Below are 16,603 nucleotides of genomic sequence, written 5' to 3'. Positions count from 1 at the left end.
TAATAATAGGACCTAGTGGAAACTGATCAAGAAGGTGTTGTCCTCAGAAGGAATCTGTGTAGTGCTCATGGACATATGGTTAGTTCTACAGAGAGTGAGTTGTAAAAACATCAAGATCTCTACACTGCTCTCTTGCTTCCTTTCTGTCCATATGATCTCTTCTGCACCATGTGCATTCTCTGTGTTTCCATACCATGTTGCAGTGTAGCCAAGGAGCCCTCACCAGACTGATCTGATAAAACTTCCAAATCTTGAACTTTTAGTCTCTCAAACTCTGAGCTAAATAAATCTGTTTTCTTTAGAATTTCCCATCCTCAGATATTTTGTTATATAAACAGAAAACAGACCAATAAATGAGCTAATATGCAGAAAGGGTAGATCTAGACCTTACCTAAAGAATCCCCAGATGCCCAGGCGGTACTGAATGGTTACCACCACTATGTTTTCATGGGCAGAAAGGGGCACTCCATCATAGGTGGATGCCCCGCCCACCACAAGACCACCTCCATGGATCCAGACCATCACCTGGAAAAGAAAACCCAACCACACTGGTTACAGGCAGCAGAATTGGAAAGGACCTCAGAGGTTGTATCATTTGATCACTTGTATCTTGGCTGCAATTCAAGGACGAAATTGTCTCATTCACTAGTGCCCAGTGAGGTTGAAAAAGAGAGTCTCTCTCCTCCCCAACTCTCCTGGCTAGGACTCAATTCACAATAGCACTCAATGCTTACTAGCTACCCCTGTATTTTTTCTCAGACCCAAGTGCCACATTCTCCCAAGGCTCTTTAAACTGAGAATATCACAGTGGAAATAGCAAAGGCCAAGGGTGTTGTGTTCTCCCCAACATTCCACCATTCTCAGCCCTTGTGTTTCTCCTTCATCTCAAGTAACACTTTAGTGGTGAATTCAACTTCCTTGTGCATGAATGGTTGTCTCAAGAAGCACACATGCTCCCAGTAGTGTCTCTTCCTAATGCGCTTCCTCTCTAAAGTCCTCCCACTTTCCTGAGCCCTGCTTTTGTTCACCTCTTCCAAGAAACCATTGGTTATTTGAGTAATACTGTATGAGAACCTATTTGTGCCAGGAACTGTGATAAGAATTGAAGATGAGGAGGGATACCACAATTCATATTTTTGGATAAAAAGGGCTTCCACTGAAGGGAAAAAATTAGAGTGTATAAAATAATATTGTTAATAAAAAGTCATAAAATGAAATATGCACCAAGAGATGCTCTAAGTACATTAGAATAACCAATCCATAAGTTAAGTACTAATATTTTTCCATTTCACAGGAAAACTGAAGCAGTTTACCTGTACGTGATCCTACAGCTATCAATTACCACCAGCAGGACTTGAACTAGGTGGTCTGCCCCCAGAATCCACAAAATCAGCTGTCCTCTCCCTGCTCCCCATGGCCACAATGCTGCAGCTAGGCTGATAGGGCAGGAGGAAGATCTTCCTGCAGCTCTAACTAGTCTGGCATCAGTGCTGGTTTTGTGTACTCAGCAGGGCTGAGATTAAGCTTGACATTCATTGAATACTTATACGTGATTAATCCCATTTGATGAAACAGAGGCTGAGAGAAATATAGAAATTGCCCAGGGCTCTCAATCAAAGGCAGACCCAGCATTAAACCCTGGCCCTGTAGTTCTAAAATTTGTGCTCATAGCTGCAGGATCTCCTACCAATAACTACTAAAAACCAGGTTTCTTCTCCAGTGATCCTTGCCATGTGAAGGATCAACTTCCTAGTGTCCATCCCTGATCCCCCACTCCCGAGCTCCATGCCAGGGTGTTTATGGGAGATTGGCTGGGTGCTGACAGCCTCCCTCTTTCACTCCAGAACTGCCTCTTTTCCACTATGCTGTCCCCCATCCTCTCCTATGGCCTTCATTTATTTGGGTAATGCTATCTCACTAGAACACCGACCTGTGCCAAGGGTAATTAGGGAGGGAAATGAGTTAAAATGTAACTGCGCATGGCTAGCAAAGGCAAGGAAATTGCTTCTGGGATTGTCCCAAGCTGTGTTCCAACAATCTCTGTCATAGAATAGTAAAAGTTTTCACAGTATAAGGAACATTGCTCAATGTGTTGCGTGTACAAAAATGCATAGTCCGCCATTTCCCAATCTGTGTCAAAAAGCACTGGTTTAAAGATCGAAACCTAAGCTCCTGTATTGTCAACAGTACTATGGGAACTCCTTTCCCCTATCTGAGTCTCACCGTCTTTCTATAAATATCCTTCTTTCTTTCAGATTGCTTCAGCTCTAATTATGTCTTAGATGTTCTCCCGGTGAGATTCTTAATTTGTAGCTAAGAGTAATTGTTCTTGTCCTATCAATATGAGAGAACTTGAAAAAAAACAACTATGCATTCCAGCTGGACAGCAATCTCCTCTGATTCCTGAGGTCACTAAGGGAAAAGAAGTTAAGGAAAACTTGTATTTTCTGTGGTGAAAGGAAGCTTTGGGGCCCTGAATCAGTCCTGACTCCTGGTGGCCCCTCGCCAAGCTGCTTCTATGCCTTCCATGCTGCCCCTGTGCTGGGTGATCCTGGGTGCTAGAACTCAATATTGCTGCCCAATGTTCCCAAGCTTACCGGCAGCCTGCTTTTTTTTGTCAAGTCAGCAGGAGTGTAAATATTTAGGTACAGACAGTCTTCAGAAAACTTGAGAGGAATGTCCTCCTTTCTGTTGGTAAACAACTCTGACAACACCTGCCCTGCCACTGCATCTTGAGAGCACCTGGGAGAGGAGAAAAAAATACCTGAGGTTCAACCAAGTGGAAGCTACAAGTGGCCCCTGGGGCTGGACCTTGCACTAGACAGTTCAAGCTTGCCAGGGTTTTAGCTCAGTGGTTTCGCCACTTGCTGTGCAAGCCCAAGGACCCGAGTTCGATCCCAGGTACCCCCCAAAAAAGAAAGTTCAAGCCCTTAAGTAGAGTTGCTATCACTAGACTGGGGTCATTGGAATGCGTAGGAGGGTATCTAAGGGCCCTGGTGGGAACCATGAAACTCTTTAGACTCACTCAATCTCATGCAGAGTGAGAAAGTCTTGGAACCCCTCCCTGTCCCTATGTCCTTGGGATGCCCTGGGCCTGGACAGGAGCTGCTCCCATGCTGATCTGTCCTAGATGGTGACATTTCCTGCCTTCCTGGGATAGGCCCTGCTCTCTGCTGGGCTGCAGGGTGACCAAGTTCCCCACCAGATAAACATGTTCTAGTACATGAAAGACTTTCTTCAACCATGAAAAACCCCTCAAATTGAAGGTAACCTCCAGCAGGTCAGGCAAGTTATCTTTGCAGAACAACCTCGGCAGAACTGCAGTCCAGGCTTGTCTTGCCACTGATAGGCTGGCAGATTTTCAGTGAATTTCTTTCCTGCTCTGGGGCCCAATATCCCAGGTGTAAGGGAAGAACGTGCTTTACTAGGGGTCTTGCAGCCTCAACATGTGAAGATTCTTTCATGAACTTGTTTCAGGAAATCACTCTCTGCTGCCCTAAGAAGGTCTTGAAGATCCGACATAGATTGGAATTGGTAACATGTACTGAGTTCTCCCTGTATGCTAGGCACTAATTTGAATTTTCCTTATTAACTAACTCATATAAACCTCAGATCAGCCCTAGGTGTAAGTTCTATTATTATTCTCATTTTATAGATGAGAAAACTGAGGCATAGAGAGGTTAGATAACCTGCCCAAGGCCGCATAGCCAGGAAGATCCATGGTACTTATATTTCCAAGTATATTATAAGCAACACTTTCAGATCTCAATGGACTCATAAGGCAGAATCACTGCCTCTAGGTTGCAGAAGAGGTAATTTAGGCTCTAAGTTACCAGGATGACCCAGCTGTCAAGTGGTAGAATCTGAGACAGCAAAGATGAGTTCAAGATTGGGAATATATTGTCTGAGATCATCAAACACAAGGAGCATAATATTCACAAAACTAAAAATTCAAATAGCAAAATAAAATGTTCAACTTCACCAGTATTTAGATAAATGCAAAATAAGAACTAAAATTGTATTTATAATTGTTAAAACTGTTATGTTACATAATTGTTATGTTATTATTTAATTTACTTCATAGCCAAAAGTAATTTTTTCATAAACCCATGTATTGGCAAGGGAATATTGATTAGAGGTTATATCAGTGGAAAGACTGTACATAGAATATTTCTGGAAGGAAATTTCACAAAATGTACATACTTTTTGTCTCAGAAATGTTACTTATTGGAATTTATCCTAAACTATTCATGATTATTTATATTGATTTCACTATGTGTTCACCATAATTATATTTACAATGTCAAGAGCATCAAAAACTTATTGACCCCCAAATAAGAGATAGACTAAGTAAAATGCATTTCAGTACTAAATTTAGTGCAGGTCAATAAATGTCAGGGTGTGATAATCAATAAAATAGAATGGTTTTGATATTATACTTATATATGAAGCAGTGATCCAAACTGCAAGTTTGATTCCTTTCCAAGGAAGAAGGTATGCAACAGATAAAAGACTAGAAAACACCATCTCAAATATTAACAGCAGTTCTCTTTGAGTGGTGGAATTGTACATGATTTTAGGTTTCTTACCTTTGTTTCTCTGTATTTCCTAATTTTTCAGAGATATATATGCATTGTATTTGCAATCAGGAAGTAAAACAGTGAATATTATTTGTCAAAGAAAGGAAAGGAGGCAGCCAGAAGCAGGAGTGGGTAAATCCTCAGGCCTTACTCAGGAGAAGACTGAGGAAATGACTAAGATCTGACCAGATGGGTGTAGGTGTCTGAGGTGCTCAGGGGGAAGCTGTGAAGGTGAATGAAACCTTGGAACTCCCTGCCAGCTGACCAAGTTAACTGGACCTTGCTTACCTTTTGTGGGCCCATATCTAGGTGTGCAGACACATCTGGGAGTGAAACAGGCCAAGTTAGTGAACCCTTAGCGCACCCCATCCCTCTCGCACACCTTTACACACATTGCTACTCAGCCATGGCAAAATAAAGATAGAGAAGGGATTGAGTCACTACTTTTCTCCTTTATCTCCTCAACTTTTTTCTGAACCACAGTGATATTTTAGAAAATTTCTTAGTTCATTTATTACCTTGCATATTGTTTATTTTCTCTGTGTCCTTCCTGGTATGTATGCTGGAAGAAGGTAGGGGTCTTTATTTTTATTGTTGTTCACTGATGGATTCTCTGAACCTAAGACGTGCCTGGCATGTGATAAGTGCTTAGTAAGTATGTGCTGAATGTAGAGCTGTGGAAAACTGTGACAGTTCTAGAATGTCTTCAGGTTCCACAGTGCTCTTGAGGATGTCAAAACAAAGGACAAGCCAATCACAGGATTCCCTTGACTTCTTCCACATCCCTGTGAGACAGACATCCCCTTGAAAGAGGCCAAAACTTACATAGGAGGATACGAGGTGGTGTTCTTCACAGAGCTCCATGGCTCTGCAGGTTCTGGAGGAGCAAACCTCAGGGATCCAAGAGGGGGTTTGGCAAAAGGGACTCCCAGGAAGACTGCCACAGGCTGGGCAAATCCATCCAGGCTGACATACTTCCCCAGGACCTTTCCATGCATGGTGTCCACCACAGGTGGCGAGGATGTGTGCCCTGCTGGACAGTGGATAGGAAATGAGGACGCATCAGAAAGGAAAAGTGAGACCTGGATTAGGTAGGTTTTCCTCTTTCTAGTCACGTGGCCTTGAATAAGTTAACCAAACCATCTATGTCTCAGTTTCTTCTCAAGTAAAACAAGGGTGAGTAAAATTGTCCTTCCTAACTCAGAGATGACTGAAGAAATAAATTGGAACTGCAGATAAAAAAGCATTCAGGCAAAACTCAATGCAAAGAGAGCTTCTGTAAATGAACAAGATATTTAGTTTCCTTCTTAGAATCTTCTGAGAGCATATATCCATTAAGATGCAGGAACTGAGCTTCATGCTAGATGAGAGGATGAACAAAAGGTGGCCTCTAGGGAGGGCTGACCTTGTAGGGGGAAGGAGCCACAGACAAATGTGACTTAACTGTGGGAAGAAAGAGACTGTGTACTGGAAGAGGGACCAGGAAGATGCTAGAGTAGTTGGAAGATGGAGTGAAGCCCTTCTGATGGGATCATAGAGGAGGTGGGACCTACCGAAAGGGGAGGAGTAAGGGAAGTAAAAAGGGCATGGGGAGTAAAGCAAGAAGGTAGGACATGCAAGGGGTTAGAGACAGTAACTCACAGGGCCTGGCTAAAATAGGATGAGTGAACTATGGTCATCACTAGATGGAGTCCATCTAGAGTGGAAGATAAGCCTGGAATGAGTGGATGCCTGTCAGAGAGGGTCTTAAACACCAGGGAGGTGGGTTATTTTTTATTCAGAGGACAAATAAGCAGCAGAAACACTTATGAAATAAAACAACCTAAAGTTCTAAAATATTCTTTGTCTGGCTCTCACAAGTCCATCCAGAAAGGAGATAGATTGGCATCAAGTTCCTGCTGCTCCATTCCAGGGAAGAAACAATTGTTCCTCATCTCCCTGAATCTTCCTCATCAGTCTTGGTTTTACCTGCTACGGGACCCAAGTGAACTAATCTGATCTTCCTCCTACAGCACAGAGACAGCTGCAGCTGAGACTGAGAGCATCCACCAGCCTTGTTTTACTTGAGAAGAAACTGAGACTTAGATGGTTTGGGATTCCAAGCCATGGACTCCATCTAGTGCTGTTCATAGGTCATTCACTCTATTCCAGCCAGGCCTTGTGTGCTGCTGTACTGGTCATTTGCATGTTCTACCTTCTTGCATCATTACCCATCTGACTTCCTGAGGCAAGTCAACTTTAGATCCTTGATTATATCCAGCCTTGAAATCTCCAGTTCCACACTGTAGACATTGATGTTGTTTTTGTTGTTGCTAATTATTACAAATTACAACAGGATCAACTTTCTGGGAGGCATATACAAATGATCCACAACCTAGGATGTTTTAATGTTATTTTTGACTTCTGATTTCCCAAATTTAGGATCCTGAATTTATTACAACATAACCACATTGTAAGTTGAGGCGCATTTGTCTACCAAGAGGAATAGCCAAAAAACACTAGAAATGCCCAATTTGAAAGTCAGTATAAAAAATCCAGGTCCATGATTCATGTTATTAAGAGAAAATAACATGCTTGTTTCCTTTTGTCCTTCTTGTTAATTATCACCAATCACATTGAGGTGAACTTCCTGGAAACAAGTATGTTGAAACACCCATGGGTGGTAGCATTTCAGGATGCTTTATTTCTTTGTGTTCTCTAAGGCTTCTGCAATTAATATAGATCCCTTTTTGTAACTAAAAGAAAAAATAAATTCTATGGAGGAATATGGAGATGTAGATGAGGAATTGGGGAAGAAGACTTGGTCCCTGACCAGATGTGGGTCTGTAGAAGGGAGAGGAGGAGACTAAAGAGTAGATGTGTGATGTTGGCTTCGTATCAGTCAGGTTCAATTGGGAAGTCAGAATCCAGGTAAGAAAATGATATAGGGTGAGGGCACCACAAGACTAGAAGCTGCTGGTGAGGGACAGGTATAGGCAGCCACCTGAAGGTGAGGGTGCACAGCATGGGTGTGTGTGTGTGTGTGTGACTTCACTGCAAACCCTTGTGAGAGAAGAGAATGAGCTGAAAACAGAGCACAGAGATAGCTGCAGCTGAGACTGAGCACATCCACCAGAGAGGTGGCAGCAGAAGGGCACAGCGTCAGGGCAGCCCAGGGAGAAGAGGAAAAGGGGCTGGCGGGAGTGCAGAGTGCTCCAAAGAGGTGAGGGAAGTAACCTCTAAGCAGAAATATCTAGGTGTAGCCTGCATTAGCTCAGTCAGTGATAACTTTCCAGCCAGATAAAATGGGTAGAAGCCAGACTACCCAGGGTGAAAATGTGGATGGTGTGGGTGGCTTAATCTAGAATGGTAACAGCAGTCACCACTTAGGTTACACACACTGTGCACATACTGAGCAGTTACTATGTACCAGATGTTCATTCTAGTTTCTTACACATCTCAAAAAATGCCTTACTGAGCCAATGCTAATATTAACCATGTTTGTATGTGTGTGTGTGTGTGTGTGTGTGCGCGCGCGTGAGTGTGCGTGGATGTGTGTGTTTATGTGCATGTATCTGATGCTTTGATCTGTGAGGCTCTGCTGACTAGAAAAACTATTACCCCTAGGGTCCAACCATTCCAGTGCCCACACACCAAACAACTCCCTTATTAGTGTTACATATTTTGTTCACCTACCTAAATCACCCAGAACCAGGCTTCAGACTGCTAGGACAGCCCCTGTGCTCTCAAATCTCCAAAAATAAGTCCAACTAACCAACCCTAAACCAGCTTCTTCTGCCTCCTTTCTTGCTTCCAGTGGAAACCACAGTAAAGATTCTTGCCCACATTCGCACCTCCTTCCCTCTTCCTCCTTGTTGACCCCTGTGTTTCCCCATGTGCCCCCCTCCTCTTGGCAGCTGTAACAAATTATCTTTTGGAAGACCATTGGATCATGCCCTAATTTTGCTATATGTCAAATTTCCTATTAATACACTCCATTTAAAATTAATCCTTTTACTCATCCCTTTGAATATTTCCTCTAGATCAGGCACTATAAACCATAAACCCTTTAGACATAGAAATCATTTGATCCTCATCACAGCCCAATGAAGTAGGTACTATTAACATCCCTATTCATTCATTCATTCATTCACTCTTTTGGGACAAGGTCTCACTATGTAGCTCAGGATGGCCTTGAACTCTCTATGGACCCTAGGCTGGCCTTGAACTCTCAGTGATTCTCCTGCCTCGGCCTCTTGAGTACTAGGATTACAGGCATGCATTACCATGCCTTGCCCTATCCCTGTTTTAGAGATAAAGTAATCTGCACAGAGCTAAATTAAGTGCATTTCCCCAAAACACACAGTTTAAAAGCATATAACTGGGATTCAGATCCCCACTTTGATTCCTGTATTGATTATTTAATTCTGTTAAGAACCTTCTATGATTGGACCAAATCTGGGCTGATAATGAAGGGGGGAATAAAATGAGCTCTCTTAATTCCTCATATGTAAGGCATAAGGTTATCTCATTTCCCTCTTGCACCAGAGACCTGCAGCTGGACTATCAGCCCATTGTTCCTCCCCTATAGCCCCAGGATAGCTGGACTCAGTTGCTCCAACTCCAAGTCCAGAAAGTGAGCCACCGCCGAAGTGCACTTTGTCATGCCCTTGCTTTATACACTTCTCTGCTCACCTCCACTAAAGACTGGAATTTCCAAATGTACCTCCTCATATCTGTATTTCAGAGGGACTCACCCCAAACGGTGAAAGTGGTGAGAAAGGCGAAGACCAGAGTATAGAGCCACATCTTGGAAAGTCAGCCGCTCTGATGCCAGTGAAGTCTCCAGGCTACTACCTGGGAGTACACTGGTTCCTGCCCTAGAGCTTGAGACTTTTGCCCATCCAGCCCAATTGCATAATGATAGAAATGTTTTCCTTCTTTTATAAACCTCCCTGATTGTCCACTGAGACCTCCAAGTCACGCCCCACCAGAGTTTATTCTGTACTATTTGAATAGTCTGTATTCAACTCTCAGATTACACAAAACCAGAAACTCATTCAACAACTTCTTACATAAGCGTCACTCTCTTGTAACATTCTAATCTCAGTGCACCATGAGCTTCTGAAAGATAGACACTAGCAGGCAGCCACCTTCAGGCCAGTACACCTTTGGTGTGGGGTCCTTAGAACAAGCTTGACAACCCATCTGGGAGATTAGGAAATGTCCTGTAACTTCGTGGGCTGCTATTTCCTAGAGTTCAAAGTTATGATGTTTGCAAGCAAAGTTACACTCACCCAGTCCCTTTCTAATATGTAAATTGGATTTATAGTATTTGAAATATATGGTTTTGTCTACAGCTGCACACCTCCAGGTCCATAGAATTTATTAACTTTCTGGGCAGAGTTGTTTTTTTATCATGATGTTCTTATAGTTAATGAACTCCATTTCTCCACAGCCCCTGGTTCTAGTCATTGATCCGTCCATTTATCTATTCATTCTTTAACTATTTACCAATACCTTGTCCTGGACAGGAAAACTACAAAAGACAAAACTGTAGGCTCCAAACTCTGTTCTTCCTGAATTTAGTCTTTTTGAGTCACTACTAACACATTTTCCTTGTTTCAAAAGATAAAGAGAAAAGTTACAAAATAAATAAATCGGACACACAAGCTTAAATATCACATAGGTACTCTTATATGAGAATCCTCAAGTATAAATATAGAGGAAAATAAAAGATAGTAAGAAACAGGGAAATAAATCTTTTGCAGAAGGGAAGGGGAGCAGATATGGAGGGAGGACAAAGAGAGTTTAAGGGGATAAAAAAAGAATTAGGGTGTGTTATGTACATTTACTAACTCCCCATGATGATTGTAATCATGATGTACTTCAAACTTGTGCTAACATTTTGAAAAAGAAAGATTATAACTTATTGTCATTGGTTTCTAATTTAACTACTTGCTAATAAATTCTGAAAGATTTCATCTCCAGCTATCCAGAAGCCACTGCTGGACCCTGAGACATGACCAAGTGAAGACTGATGTTCATCCCTAGAGCTGTGGTTTGATTTGATTTAATAAATTAAGTCAAAGATGGTTTGAAGGGAAAAAAAGACTTTCTGTAAAAGTACTAAATTTCTGATTTTACAATGAGAAAGTGATTAGATATTTTAAGTATTTGCAATGATGGGAAAGTAGAAGGGGACTGTGAAATATATATTTGCATTATTAATGAGCCTGGACTGATGTGGCTCTTTTTTTAATATATATATTTATTGATACATTTTAGGTATAAAATACATTTATATTTATCATTGGGTGTTTGTACCAGAACATAATGCATCTTAGTTTTTATTTTTCTCCCATTACCTGTGCAAACTTCACCCCCTCCACCCTTCCCTGTCTACACAGAGTTTGATTCAATTTTTTTCCCATAATGTTTTTCTCTCCCTTCATCCCTTTCCCCTTTCCCTTCCACCATCCCCAAACCCTTGGACCTTTTCTTATTTCAAATTATCAATTATTCATTTTAATCATTTTCATCCTTATTTGCACTTTCAATTTCTCACAGTAGAGAAACTATTCGGTATTTACACATGTATGTCCTATTTATTTCACTTAAGAGTATGGCCTCAATATGCATCCATTTAGCAATAAATGTCTCTAGTTTCTCATTCTTTATGGCTGAGTAGTACTCCATTTTATTAAAAAACCACATCTTCTTTATCCAGTTTCCTGTCGATGGGCATTTGGGCTGTTTCCAAGCTTTAGCTATTACAAACTGTGCCACTATAAACATAGGTCCATATATATAGCTATGGTATGATTCTTTTAATTCTTTTGGGAAGAGTCCCAGTAGGGGAATAGCTGGGTCAAATGGGACCTCTAGTCCTAGTTCTTTGAGGTATCTCCATACTGATTTCCACAGTGGTTGCACCAATCTACATTCCCACCAACAATGGAGAAGGGTTCCTTTCTCTCCACACCCCTACCAGCATTTGTTATTGGTTGATTTCTTGATAGCAGCCATTCTTTGTGGGGTGAGGTAGAATCTCAGTGTTGTTTTCAACATCTCTCGAGTGACCAGTGATGTTGAACATTTTTTCATATATTTATTTGCTTTTTTTACTTCTTTGTCTGAGAAATGTCTGTTCATTTCAGATGCCCATTTTTGAACTGGGTCTTTGAATTTGGGAGGTCTGACTTTTTTCAGTTCTTTATATATTCTTGATAGTAGACCTTTGTCCGAGCTAGAGCTGCTAAATATTTCTTCCCACATTGTAGGTTATCTGTTAGCTCTGTTGGTAGTTTCTCTTGCAGTGCAGAAGCTTTTTAATATGATGAGATCCCAGTTGTTGATTCTTTGTGCTAGCTCCCATGCTGCTGAAGGTTTGTTCATAAAGTCTTTTCCTATGCCAATGTCATCAAGAGTTTTAACTTATCTTCCAGCAAATTTAGTGTTTCTGTTTTAATATTTAGATCTTTAATCCACTTTGATCTTAGTTTAGTGAGCGGTGATAGGTATGGGTCTAATTTTAATCTCTGACAGGTTGAAGTTCAGTTTTTTCAACACCAGTTATTAAATAAGCTATCTTTCCTGCAATGAGGGTGGTTGGCTCCTTTGTCAAAGATGAGGTGACTGAGTATGCCTGGAGTTGTTTCTCTTCTAATCTATTCCACTGATCTTCGGGTCTGTTTCTTTTCCAGTACCATGCTGTTTTTATCACAGTAGCTTTGTAGTATAGTTTCAAGTTGGGGATTGTGATGTCCCCAGCCATGTCTCTGTTGCCTAGAAATGCTTTTGCTATTCTAGGTTTCTTCTGTTTCCAAATGAATTTTTGGATAGTTTTCTCTAGTTTTGTGAAGTATATTGTTGGAATTTCAATTGGCATTGCATTGAATCTAAATAGTAGTTGTGAAAGTATGGCCATTTTCACTATATTGGTTCTTCTTACCCAGGAACAATGGATATCTTTCCATTTTCTTATATCCACTTCAATCTCCTTCAGAGTGCTGTAGTTTTCAGTGTAGAAGTCTTTTGCTTCCTTTGTTAGGTTGATTCCTAGATATTTCATTTTTTTAGATGGCATTGTAAAAGGGATTATTTCCCAAATTTCTCTCTCAATGGGTCTGCTATTTGCATATAAAAAGGCTATTGTTTTTTGAGTGTTGACTTTGTATCCAGCTACTCTACTGAATCTGTCAATCAGGTCTAGAAGACCCTTGACTGAGTTTTTTGGGTCTTCTATGTAAAGTATCAAATCATCAGCAAAGAATGACAGTTTCACTTCTTCCTTTCCTATCTTTATTCCTTTTATTTCTTTCTCTTGTCTAAGTGCTATGGCTAATGTTTCCAGAACAATACTGAACAGGAGTGGTGATAGTGGGCATCTTTGTCTTATTCCTGACTTTAGTGTGAAAGTTTTAAGTTTCTGACCATTTAGTATGATTTTGGCTGTTGGTTTTTCATAGATAGCCTTAATCAGGTTGAGATAAAGTCCTCCTATTCCAATTTTCTGTATCGTTTTTTATCATGAATGGGTGTTGGATTTTGTCAAATGCTTTTTCTTCATCTATTGAGATGATCATGTGGTTTTTGTCCTTGACTCTGTTAATATAGTGTATTACATTTATTGATTTACAGATGTTGAATCATCCTTGCATCCCTGGGATAAATCCGACTTGGTCAGGGTGTATGATCTTTTTGATGACACTTTGTACTCTGTTTGCCAGTATCTTGTTGAGGATTTTGGCACCTATGTTCATTAGGGAGATTTCCCTGTAGTTCTCTTTTTTGGGTTGGGTCTTTCCCTGGTTTTGGAATCAAAGTAACACTTGCTTCTAGGAATGAATTTGGAAGCCTTGCTGCCCTTTCAATTTCCTTGATGAGTTTAAGGTGTAATGGTGGTAATTCTTCTTTAAATGTCTTGTAGAATTCAGCAGCGAAGCCATCAGGTCCTGGGCTTTTCTTTGTTGGTAAGTTTTTTATTACATTTTCAATTTCACTCATTGTTATTGGGGTATTTAGAATTTCTATATCTTCATTTAATTTTGGCAATTCATATGTATCTAGGAATCAGTCCATTTCTTCTGTGTTTTCCATTTTATTACAGTACAGGTTCTCGAAGTAGGTATGGATGAGTATCTGGATTTCTGCTGGATTTGTTGTGGCTTCCCCTTTTTCATTCTTCATTGCATGGATTTGTGCCTTTTCTTTCCTTTTTTGATTCACTGCTCAGGCTAGAGTGCTCCCCTCCTTTTCTCCTTGGGCTGCCCTGACATTCCATGCTTCTCCTGCCACTACTACTTTGGGTGTTCTCAGTCTCATCTGTAGCTCCTTCTGTGCTTTATTCTTAGCTCATTCTGTTCTCTCACATGGAAATATAGTGAGGTCACACATACTTATTGTGTGCACCATCACATTTAGAAGTGGATACCTCCACCTGTCCCTCATCACCTACTTCTAGTCCCATGGAGGCGTTGACCTGTTGCTTCCTCTTACCTGCACCTTCATTGACTTCTCCTGTCTAACACAGAGGTAGGATCCTAGGCCTGTCCTTTAGTCTTCACCTTAGACACCCCCCACATCTGATAAGAGGTAGCAAATCTTCCATTCCCTGTTTACATCTCTATATTTCTTCATCATTACTATAATTGATCTATCTTCAGTGCAGAAATTTGAAATGCACTAACATGCAATATCTTATCCCAAAGTTATCTTCATACACATACTTTCCAGGATGGACATCTGTGATGTGACTGGTAATAACTAGGAACAAGGACAATAGAAATATTTATAGAAATTGCTTTCATTAACATAGGAGCGGATATGTGTTTGTAACCTGGTTCCATAAACAGTTTGCAGTTATTGGCTATAACTGGCTTAATATATGGATCCTCCTCAAGTTCCTATGGAGTAATATCTAGATAAATTCATTTTTAAGGCAAAAAATGTAAGTTAAAACATCATTATCAATTGAGACTCTCTGTGTCTCCTGAAATTTCATCTTGGTGTTATTTGCAATAACTAGCAATAGTAGCAACAGCAACATACCCTAATTTTCCAGAATATGGAAATGATAATTGATACCACCAGACATGTGTGTTGTTTGTAACCTGTTTCACAGTAGAGTTTTACGATCTGTTAGACTGTGTTTGTTACTTTTCTCTTCTTGCTGAGACAAAATACCCAATACCAAAAGTTAAAGGGGAAAGGGTTTATTTCTCTTATAGTAGGTAGAGGTTTCAGTCAATAATTAGCCAACTCCAAGGTAGGAATGACAAACAGGCATGGCAGAGCAGAAACAACATGGCACACACAAGGCAGCAAAGGTAACAGGACCAAATTACCTGTGTCTACATGTCTCTTTTATCTTATTCAGACTACTTGGGGTGGGAAGCACTCACACCCTTAATCCTAGTGCCCTTGAGCCTAGCATGCACCATGAATCAATACCAGCTTCACACTTTCTAAATAAAGCCTATGATCATGTGAGGCTTTGGGGGGGACATCCAGACCCAAACTATAACATAGATCAAATCTGGATTATTATTTTCTTTCTTAGCCAGGTGCTTCAAAGTGGGATAATTTGACATACTGTTTTATTCTAAAGGGGAACACTGAGTGCATGAGGGAATAAAAAAACACATACTGTGTGAGGTGTTCTGATGCATTGAGATTATAAAGACCAGGTAAGAGAAGACTCCATGGGTAATGATGATTTAGAGTCCTAAAATTCACCATCCTCTTTTAGGAGGATCAAGTTAGTTTATGCTAGACCTACTGGATGTGGAACCATGACTGATGAGTAAGCTGCAGAGAGATGAGAAAAGTCTCAGTTCCTTTTCTCATTACTGAGAGCAAATATCTGATGTCCAAAGTTAAAGGAGGAAACATTTATTTAGCTTACATTTTGTAGAGGTTTCAATTCACAGCTGGCTGGTTGCAAGGCAGGGTGGCATAGAAGAGCAAAAACAGTTTCATGGTGGGCAGAAGACAGCAAACAGCAATCTAGAAGCTACAAGCAGCAAGTGGCAATAGCACCTTTTTTCTGTCTCTTTATGTTCTACCTAGACTACCTGCCATTAGCATGGGAAGCAATCATGCACAGAACAATGCCAAACCAATCAGTGGACTAATTTAGTAATCACACACCCTTCATCCCAGCATCACACACTCTAGACCCAGCCACCTGTGAAAAAGCCCCACCTTGACTGCATGAGGCTTTGGGGGGACATCTAGATGCAAACCATAAGAAGAAACAATTATCTGCTTCTCCAAATAGAGTAAATGTTATAGACCAGGAACTGATACCTAGTCTTCCATCCTCCCTGGACGGCTATTCTGAGAGCTACCAAAATATTCTAGAAGCTTGTTATGTCCTTTAGGGCAAAACTGATCCTGCTTCTTATTTGGCCACTAAAAAAGTAAAAAAAAAAAAATTCTTAGCCTGGCTTCCAAAGTCCTTCCCTACAGGTATCTGCTTATTCTAGAGTGATTTGCAAGGACCCCTTCTGTTTGTCTTTAAGAACCCTTCACTCTTTTCCAGCCTGGTCCTGGGTTTGCTGTGTTTATATCTCTGCACAGGTTCTCTGATTTACTCTCCCTTCCCACCATTCCTTATTCACTTCTCGCCCAACTGCAAGTTCAATATCTCTGTGATAATAGTAATCAGAAGGCTTCACTGCCTCTTTCAAATTCTCTATTGACTTTCCAGTTCTTGTCCAAAGACAGAAGGTCATGCTTCCTTTTCTTTAGATTAAGTATGTTGGTGACTACTTCTCACTACAAGGTCAACCCAATACAGAACTTGGATCACCACTTATCATCTTCTCATCTAGCATGCAGCTCAGCACCTGGTCTCTAGTGGAGACATGCTTATAGAAGCTTGTGGCTAGGAAAGCAAAGACCTTGTTTCTTGCAGGCTGCATCTCTCCTTGGTGTGTTTATTTGAGCCTGTTTACTTTTATATTTCCCATTCCAATTTATCCATTAAATTTTCCCTCTGAGGTAAGAAAGACACTGTTTTGCATTCACATTTTAAC

General features: G+C 40.8%; 1 protein-coding gene across 2 annotated transcripts in view; it reads right to left on the bottom strand.

Annotated features, from left to right (window-relative positions):
• Positions 1–9,515, bottom strand: part of LOC101725528 (liver carboxylesterase 1) — a 42,496-nt gene extending 32,981 nt beyond the window's left edge. Inside the window, exons 1-4 of one of the 2 annotated variants that reach the window (XM_004847906.4) lie at positions 9,317–9,515; positions 5,406–5,610; positions 2,598–2,742; positions 392–525 (exon numbers count right to left, since the gene is read on the bottom strand). In XM_004847906.4, coding sequence (XP_004847963.1) covers positions 392–525; positions 2,598–2,742; positions 5,406–5,610; positions 9,317–9,368 — 536 coding nt within the window. In that variant the 5' untranslated portion in view covers positions 9,369–9,515. Of the gene's footprint in view, positions 1–391; positions 526–2,597; positions 2,743–5,405; positions 5,614–9,316 lie in introns of both variants that reach the window. The other variant, XM_004847905.4, reaches the window with a different exon arrangement.
• Between the last annotated feature and the right edge of the window lie 7,088 nt (positions 9,516–16,603).

This window comes from Heterocephalus glaber, unplaced genomic scaffold (assembly GCF_053883595.1).
Source record: "Heterocephalus glaber isolate CG9 unplaced genomic scaffold, H.glaber_assembly_v1.0 deba00000071, whole genome shotgun sequence".
In the NCBI taxonomy this organism is placed as follows: domain Eukaryota; kingdom Metazoa; phylum Chordata; class Mammalia; order Rodentia; family Bathyergidae; genus Heterocephalus; species Heterocephalus glaber.
Note: the sequence above shows the minus strand (reverse complement) of the source record. Positions and strands in the feature narration are given on the sequence as shown.